A 9,927-nucleotide genomic window follows, 5' to 3' on the forward strand; every position below is an offset into this window, starting at 1 on the left:
AGAGAAAGAGAGGGAGATGATTCAAACAAAATCAGAAATGAAAGAGGAGAAATAACAACCAACACCACAAAAAGACAGAAGTTATAAGAGAATATTAAGAAAAATTATATGCCAAAATATTGGACAACCTAGAAGAAATCAATAAATTACTAGAAACATATAACCCCCAAAACTAAATCAGGAAGAAATGGAAAATATGAACGGACTGATAACCAGCAATGAAATTGAAGTGGTAATCAAAAAACTCCCAACAAACAAAAGTCCAGAACCAGATGGCTTCACAGGTGAATTCAACCAAACATTTAAAGAGTTAATACCTATTCTTCTCGAAATATTCCAAAAAATAGAAGAGGAAGGAGAGCTTCCAAATTCAATCTATGAGGCCAGCATTACCCTAACCTATAACCAAAAACAGATAAAGACATGACAAAAAAAAAAGAGAGCGAGAACTACAGGCTAATATCTCTGATGAACATAGATGAAAATATACTCAACAAAATATTAACAAACTGAATCTAACAATACATTAAAAAAAATCATTCACCATATTCAAGTGAGATTTATTCCTGGGCTGCAAGGGTGGTTTGATATTTGCAAATCAGTCAATGTGATATATCATATCAACAAGAGAAAGGATAAAAACCATATGATCATTTCAATAGATGCAGGAAAAGCATTTGACAAAGTACAACATCCATTCATGATAAAAACCCTCAACAAAGTAGGTTTAAAGGAAATATAGCTCAACATAATAATGGCCATATATGAAAAACCCACAGCTAACATCATACTCAATGGTGAAAAACTGAGGGCTTTTCTCCTAAGATCAGGAACAAGACAAGGATGTCCACTCCTACCATTTTTATTCAACAGAGTACTAAAAATCCTAATCACAGCAATCAGGCAAAAAAATAAATAAAAGTCATCCAGATTGGTAAGGAAGAAGTAATATTCACTATTTGCTGATGACATGATACTCTATACAGAAAACCTTAAAGACTCCACCAAAAATGTCCTAGAACTGATAAGTGAATTCAATGGTCACAAGATATAAAATCAATATACAGAAATCCATTGCATTTCTATACACTAATAATGAAGCAGCAGAAAGGGAAATTAAGAAAACAATCCCATTTACAATCATACCAGAAAGAATAAAACACCTAGGAATAAACTTAATGAAGGAGGTAAAAGACTTGTCCTGTGAAAACTATAGAACATTGATGAAAGAAATTGAAGATGACACAAATGGAAAGATGGTCCATGCTCATGGATAGGAAGAACAAATATTGTTAAAACCCAAAGCAATCTACAGATTTAATGAAATCCCTATCAAAATACCAACAGCATTTTTCACAGAACTAGAATAATCCTAACATTTGTATGGAACCACAAAAGACCCCAAATAGCCAAAGCAATCTTGAAAAAGAACAACAAAACTGGAGGTATCACAATCCCAGATTTCAAGATATACTACAAAACTCTAGTAATGAAAACAGTGTGGTACTGGCACAAAAGCAGACATATGGATCAACAGAACAGAATAGAGAGCCCAGAAATAAACTCATAATTATATGGTCAACAGTCTTCAACAAAAGAGACAAGAACATGCAATGGGAAAAAAAACCAGTCTCTTCAACAAATGGTGCTGGGAAAACTGGACAGCTACATGCAAAATAATGAAATTGGGCCACTTTCTTACACCATCAACAAAAATAAACTCAAAATGGATCAAAGACCTAAATGTGAGACCCGAAACCATAAAAACCCTAGAAAAGATCACAGGCAATAATTTCTCTGACATCGGCCATAGAAACATTTTTTTTGCATATGTCTCCTGGGGCAAGGGAAACAAAAGCAAAAATAAATTATTGGGACTACATCAAAAGAAAAAGCTTCTGCATAGCAAAGAAACAATCAACAAAACAAAAAGACAGCCTACTGAATGGGTAAAGATATTTGCAAATGACATATCCAATAAGGGATTAGTATCCAAAATATATAAAGAAATTACATAACTCAACACTAAAAAAAAACCCACAAATAATCCAAATAAAAATGGGCAGAAGACATGAACAGACATTTCTCCAAAGAAGACATCCAGATGGCCAAGAGACACATGAAAAGATGTGCAACATCACTCATCACCAGAGAAATGCAAATCAAAACCACAAGGAGATATCACCTTACACCTGTCCAAATGGCTAAAACTAGAAACAAGTGTTGGCAAGGATGTGGAAAAAAAGGAACCCTCATGCACCATTGGTGGGAATGCAAACTGGTGCAGCCACTGTGGAAAACAGTATGGAGGTTCCTCAAAGGGTTAAAAAGAGAACTCCCCTATGATCCAGTATTTCCACTACTGGATATTTACCCAAAGAATACAAAAACACTAATTCAAAGGGATACATGAACCACTATGTTTACTGCAGCATTATTTATAATAGCCAAATTAGGAAGCAACCCAAGTGTTCATTGACAGATGAATGGATAAAGAAGGGGTGTGTGTGTATACACACACACACACACACATACATATATATATATATATATATATATATATATACATATACATACCTTCTATGGAATATTACTCAGCCATATAAAAGGATGAAATCTTACCATTTGCAACAACAGGGATGGACCTAGACAGTATAGTCCTAAGTGAAATAAGTCAGTCAGAGAAAGACAAATATTATATGAATTCAAAACAAATGAACAAAGAAAAATAGAGACAAAAAAACAGACTCTTAACTACAGAGAACAAACCGATGGCTACCAGAGGGGAGGTGGTGGGGGGATGGGTGAAATAGGTGATGGGGATTAAGAGTACACTTATCATGATGAGCACTAAGTAATGTACAGAATTGTTGAATCACTATATTGTAGACCTAAAACTGATATAACACTGTATGTTAACTATACTGGAAATATAAATAAAATAAATAAAATGTTCTGCATAGGTCATTTGAAATAGATTAAGAAGGCCTTAATTGATTTCCTTAATAGATTAAGGGAAGAGGGCTAGGTACAGATAACACAACCCAGGGAGAAAGGGGGGCCAGCTACCGCAGTGGAAGGCTAATGCCAAGAAAGAGAGATGGCTGGTAAGACTTCGCCAGAGAACAATCGCTTACTTTTTAAGAACAAGAATGAAAAATATTTTAAGTGTCTGATGTGCTGGATCAGGATGTGGCTAGAAGTTTTTGCCCAAAGACTTCAGTTAGAATCTATACCCTCATGGTTCATATATGAGAAATGTAACAGGGTGGTGTCCAGTGTGAGGTGATGGACTGTGGGAAAGGGACAGCACGTGAGGGAAGGGAGGCACAGAGTAGATCAATAATTCAGTGCAAGGACTGAATTATTGATTATTAATCATCACTGTCCCCATGCCCAGGAACCCTCCAAGATAAAGGAGGGAGACACTGGGTTCCCCCCTAACCCAGGATGGAAGCACAGGACATTTTTATTTCTTCTCTTACACACTCTGAGAACAGTCATTCACTATGAATCAGTCCCCTTTACTTGAAAAAAAAAAAAAATTAGCAATGCTTTTGTTTATCTCTTCATACTTAGGTGGAAGCTAAAGCATTTGTTCCATCATTTTATGACTTCTCTAGAACAGTCTCTCCCAAGTAGAATGTGTACTACTTAGAGTCTGTATGAAGATTCACTATTGTGTGGAAAGGAAATATGGGAAATATTATGTGTTCATATTATGTATGTATGTTCAAATATTATGTAATGTTCATCATTGTAGTATTGATAACATGTAAGGAACTGACAAAGAAACACATCCTGAGAGCATGTGCCCACATTTTGTTTGCTCAACGGGATGGAGTTTGGAGACTACTGATGTTAAAAAAAAAAAGAGAGGGGCGCCTGGTGGCTCAGTCGGTTAAGTGTCTGCCTTCGGCTCAGGTCATGATCCCAGGGTCCTGGGATGGAGCCCCGCATTGGGCTCCCTGCTCTGCGGGGAGTCTGCTTCTCCCTCTCCCTCTGCCTGCCACTCCCCCTGCTTGTGCTCTCTCTCCCCCGCACCCCCCCGTCAAATAAATAAATAAAATCTTTAAAAAAGAAAACAACCATTCATACTAAACAAGAAATTATCTCAAATGGATTTTCATGAAGGCAAAGTTGTAGATGGTAAAGCAAGATTCTGAATTTATGTGAGCCAAATTACTAGTCCATTTACTTTTAATGGGAAACAACTAGCTGTTCTCTTCTGAACAAAAGCAAAGAATTCCCACCTTCCAACTTCTAAATTGAATGTCAAATATTTGGACAACCCCAACTTGTTCAAAAATGTAAATTCATTTAAAGAATTATTTTATTATTTTTTTATATGACCTCAACCGCTTTAAAAATCTTAGAGAAACTGGTTCCAAATATAAGGAAAAAATACGCAAGAAATTTAAATAATCATTTTCAAGTGGCTTGTTTTTGTTATTGTTATTAAAATAAAAGTATTACTGGTAAGAAATCTAGCAAGCAGTTTTAATTTGTGCTTAGTGCAATTTTTTATCAGTTGATATCACAGAAAGGCTAACACTGGAATTGCAGGTCTGCATGAACACTGACTCAAGTCAGTTTAATATGTTTTTGTATTTTTAATAAACATTTCTTCTGATTACAAAAATACAAGTTATAGATGCTGAAATTATTTTGACTACATTTTTTAATGTGGTAAAACTATCCTCAAGTTTTTCAATGTGGCATTTTTCTGTGTGTAAAAAAAAAAATATTCAATTATTGTAGAAGAAACCAAACCACATTTAGAAAATACTACTACTATTACCACCAATAAAAATAATGTTAACAACAATAAAAATATTAATAGCAGTTAAGACTTACTGAGAGCTAACTATATGCCAGGCTCTGTTTTATGCACTTCTTATGTATTAATTTAGTGGTCCTGAACCGAGGCTGCCCATTATGCCTGTTAGAATTGCCAAAGGAGAATAACAAAGAAAATGATGCCTGGATTTCACCCCCAGGAGAGACTCTGACCCAGATGGACCAGGGTGGTAACCTAAACATTGGTGATTGTAATGTGTGGCCAGCATTGAAAACAAATACATTAACATCATCCTGACAACAACAATCCTGAGGGGGTAATTATCTCTGTTTTGCACTAAGGAAAATGAGACAGGATTCACAAGCAGGAGAACTGGGATTTGAACCCAGGTCTGTCTCCAAAACTTAAGCTTTTTACCACTAAGCTCGACGACCCCTCAAAGACCACAAAGCACTGTGTACTTGAGGGGGTGGTTTCACTCCCATGGTATGCATAAAAGATCATTTCTATAATTTCTTTGCAGTTAGATTTTTTAAAAAACAAACTTTTGCATAACCTTGGCTGAAAAAACAAACAAGATTCTGATCCTGGAATTACTCCACATTGCACATGACTGGGAGGCTGACCAAGCCGTAGTCAGTGCTGAAATCAGGGATTTCACTGTTTACTGAGTGATCTCCCCGGTTGGCTAACTTAGTGCCCCAGGATCCCTCCTGAAGTCAGCTGTCTCAGGGTTAGCTTGTACTTCTTCCTCACCCTTTATTTACTAAGAAAGCTCAAATAAATAATACAGGTACACATGGCAAACAGGAAAAGTTCCTTTTTTCAGCTCATTTTTCTCCTCCAGGGCAAATAGGCTTGAAAGTTCAGAAGCCCCCTGCCAAGCAATATTCCTTATTGCGCTCCCCTCACCTACTCTAGCTCAAATAGAGGCTAATAAAATACTCACGCAATTAAAAAAAAAAAAGGAAGGGTGGTGGGAAATGAGAAGAAAACCCAGTCCTATGTTATCAAGTGGTTTACCTGGCTAGCAGTCACGTGAATGACAACCTGGCGTAAAGTAACCTGAATCTTGTCCAACCACAAAGCATTCTTCCTGCTGGCCAGAGATGGTCTGGCTCAATGCCCAGGGCAAGTAAAAAGGCGAGTAGAGGGGCGCCTGGGTGGCTCAGTCAGTTAAGCGGCTGCCTTCGGCTCAGGTCATGATCCCAGGGTACTGGGATCGAGCCCCGCATCGGGCTCCCTGCTCGGCGGAGAGCCTGCTTCTCCCTCTCCCTCTGTCTGCTGCTCTGCCTACTTGTGCTCTCTCTCTCTGTTAAATAAATAAAAATCTTAAAAAAAAAAAAAAAAGGCGAGTAGAATTTAATTGGGAGAAAAATCAATGATAGCACTCTACCTATTTAGAGAGCAGAAATACTATCCTCTGAAACGCAGGGGGCCGAGGGTGTGACCCAGGCAGTTATCAGCTAACATGAGACGTGGAGTGTAAAGTAGGGGGTTTAAACCCGTGACTTGCAAGGAACGAGGGAGCAGAGGCAGAGTCACAAAGTGGCATCCAGGCATTCTACACTCTGTGGGGTCTGTGCCATGTCACTGTTCAAATAAGGCACTGCCTGGTATGATCTGATCAAAGGGTTTTAGCCAAGACATGGAAGAGCTAAGGGTATATTTATTGAGCACCATCTGCAAGCCTCTATGCTAGGTGCATTTTATGTGTTATCTCATGTGATCCCCACAACAATGCTGAAATGGGGTCTTATTATTTCCCAGCAATATTCCAGTATTATTCAAGTATTAAATAGGTAGAATGGATTTGAAAGGAGGCGTGTTTGCTTCTAAAACCTTCCACTCTGTGACACAGTCCCGCTTCACTTACCGTCTCTAGCCTGGGCTTCAGGTTTATTTGGTGCAACCAGTCTCAGTAAAGGCGCCTCTGAGCCACCAGCAGGGGCAGCGAGAAGCACAAGGCGGAGGCTCCTTTGCAAGCAGGAATCCGTTTGTTCCCTGAGACTCTAAAGCTATGTGTAGCAGTTCACTTCTGTCATTTTTTTTTCTCTCTCAGGTTCTGCTTCTTGACTGGCTCCTACCATCTCCCCTCACATCCCATGCAGATGGCAGAGCCTGTCTCTGGTCATTTGCCAACTACTCTCAGAAAATTCTCCCACCCCAGAGAGGCTCCAGTCCACTTAACATAACTGTCCAAAAGCTTTTACTTCTGCTCCAACAGCTGAGTAACAGGCTCGTGGGGTCATTTCGTCTTTTGTCACCCCCTTCTCGTAGCTATTCTCTAGGACGATGTGATTAGCGGGCCAGGGAGAGACTTCTCATTCATTTAGGAAGAATTTATAGAGTACATATTATAAAAGCAGAAATGTTCTAGGTGCCAGAGACATAGAGGTCACTAGAATTCCGTCCTTCCTTCCAGTACCCTAGGGTTTTGCTCATTTGTTACAATGAGAACTGCCTGGAGACAGAGTCCTGAGATTCTGAGCAAGAGCACCTGACTTCCTTATTCGGAACTTCCTTCCTGGGAGAGCCAGGGCAGGAGCCCAAAGTCAGCAGTTTGACTCAGAATTGTTCTCTCTATTCCCATGATTTTGTGCTGTCTTCCAGAGGTTTCTCTTCTGGAAACTTTACTGTGTTTCCCTCCCTCTACCTCTTTTTGGGAGCCATACCCCTTTTCAGAAGGTCAGGACAACAGAAAAAGTATGTCAGGGGAGTTTATGCCCTCTAATGAGTAGAAATGGCTGTCTTGTTTGAGCAACAGGTTGGAAACACACCCAAGAAGTAAACAAACCAAATCAACAGTAAGAGAGGGAGAGAGAGAGAGAGAAAAGGAAGATGGAGAGAGGAGGAGTGGAGGAGGGGAGAGAAGGGAAGAAGGGAAGGGGGAAGAGGCGGCGGGAGGGTGGAGAGAGATGCTTTTCAGGTGAAGTCCTTAAGCAAGATGATTCTTTGCATGTGGTAAAAGTCCCATTTCTCCTTGATGAAAAACCCATTTAATATGGGAGGGGTGTGGCATACTGTCATTTCTTAGCAGTGCTCAAAGTTTCAATGCACCTGCTACTCAAAAACTGAAGTTGCCCTCAGAGCTCCAGAAACAGCAGGAGAGGGGAGAGAGGAGAGGAGGTTTAACTTGAAACTTAGCTTTCAAAATGATAGAATCACATTTATTCCCTATTTCCTTCCCATTGTCCTCTGGTGTTTTAGCAACTTCTGAGTTCTTATACAAAGTTATCAGAAAGAAGGATTTTTTCTTTATAGCTTATATAGAAACAGTTTCCCAAAAAACTCCTGTTTCCCCAGCTTCCAACATAAAGCTGACCAGCTAAGTGAGTAGTTACTCCTGTCAGAGTAAAGACAGAAGTTTGCATGAAAAGAAATGTTCAGTTACTTATATATGAGACATATTCACTCACACACGCAAGAACAGTTTGAGAGCCGTGAATTTTTATAGTCGGTAGCAGATTTCCTCTAACAGCCAGGAAGAAAATATACATGCATTAGAAAACAAAAATTACACAAAGGTACCCACCCAAAGGCAAATCAGAAAAAAAATGCCCAAGTATACAAAACGGAATGAACAGGTATATGAAGGCAGTTTCTGGGAGGATGTAAATTCCTTTTAATGAGATTACTTACCCACACAAGTAGAATTCCCCTTTCCTGGGGGAGAGCCTCCAGGACAGTTCCATCGTTCCAGGACTGAGAGACTAGCAAAACTACATTTAAAAACTACCGGCAACAGAATGATTAGGAAGAGCAGCATAATCTTGATGGGCTTGAGCTTTCAACAGAAAATAACTTGACTTTGCTTGAGCATAGCCGGGGCAGAGTGGTTACGTCGGACCCCAAGCGTGTCCCCCCTGGGTTGGCGGGCAGCCCTGGGGCATCTTTCACTCTGCTTTTTTGCTGTAGTCCTCCAGCTCGTCCTCCTCCAACTCAAGACAGTGGCCTGCAGCCAGAAAGGGACCCTCGGGAAAGATTTCTTTATCGAAGTTCTTGGGAAGTCAGGAAGAAATACCTGACACCCATATGACAAATTTCGCAGTTTCACGGCCACTGACTTGTAGAGGTCTGCCGCTGACTTTTGCGGCGACAGGCAGAGCGGTGTAGGCCACGGCTAGAGAGAGGAAAAAGGGAAAGTGATGGAAAGTTCCGACCGCGACCCTTGATGAGGCTGAAAGAAGAAATACAGAGATAGGATTCCTCCCCAAACAGTTTCTCTTTTTGAAAAGTAGAATGACTCCCTTTCCTTTTCAAAGCCCTTTTGGCTCCACCTCCTCTCTCCTTTAGTGACACTTGAGTGAGCCTCTGTTTGCAAATGTGAGTGTGGTCAATTGCTCGCTGCAGGAAAGCGGGGATGGCTGCCAGGGAGGAGATAACTGGCGACTCACCATAAATATTCTGGGCAGAACCAGGGAGAGAGCAATTAGGGGGCTGTGGAGTTGCTCCTGGTGTCTAGGGGGTACCTGCTGAAGAGTGGCTACGTTTTAATACAGGGAAGGATGGAAACAAAGTTAAACTGTGCCGTACAAATCAATAGTGAAAAACAGTGCCTGATAATTCAGACTTGGAGTAATTGATCATTCACGTGAGCAATATTAGAACAAAATGTCAACACCAGTGCACATTCCTGGAGCTTTATCTTTTTTATTTTCTCCTGTATATTTTATAGCGGAATTTGGAAGATTATTCTTTCCAAATCAAAGGGAAATCCCTGAAGCCAAATGAAGAGATACAGTATGCACAGACACCTTTTCTTTCAGCATGAGCATAATAAAACATCATGAGGGGCCAGGAGTGCAAGGAAAGGAGTGGGTTGTTATTACAGAGCCACGTTGGAAAAAATAAGCTAACAGTGCAAAATCTGGGAAGCACTGGAAATCTAGCAGAGCTGACTGCTGTTCCTTCCCAGACAACTTAGGCTCTCTTTTCACCTCTCAGGGATAGAACATAAAAGCTTGACATACCCATTAGTTGTCTCCTCAGTTATTTTGCCAGGAATGCACCCAGAAATATCCAGCTCAGGCAAACCATTTACACCAGATTTGAGAACAGTGGAAATTTCTGTCAGTTTACTTCATCCTGGAAAACAAGCTTTCATTTAAGTTGCCCAGAGGTAG

The 9,927-nt window shown here is 40.0% G+C and overlaps 1 protein-coding gene across 3 annotated transcripts in view; it reads right to left on the reverse strand.

The window, feature by feature from the left end:
* EGF (epidermal growth factor) overlaps window positions 1–9,111 on the reverse strand; it is a 98,293-nt gene extending 89,182 nt beyond the window's left edge. For 2 of the 3 annotated variants that reach the window (XM_081811996.1, XM_081811994.1), the window contains exon 1: window positions 8,444–9,110. In XM_081811996.1, coding sequence (XP_081668122.1) covers window positions 8,444–8,496 — 53 coding nt within the window. In that variant the 5' untranslated portion in view covers window positions 8,497–9,110. Of the gene's footprint in view, window positions 1–8,443 lie in introns of all 3 variants that reach the window. The other variant, XM_081811995.1, reaches the window with a different exon arrangement.
* Window positions 9,112–9,927: the final 816 nt, after the last annotated feature.

This window comes from Leptonychotes weddellii, chromosome 2 (genome assembly GCF_054177405.1).
Source record: "Leptonychotes weddellii isolate Sample4059 chromosome 2, ASM5417740v2, whole genome shotgun sequence".
Classification (NCBI taxonomy): domain Eukaryota; kingdom Metazoa; phylum Chordata; class Mammalia; order Carnivora; family Phocidae; genus Leptonychotes; species Leptonychotes weddellii.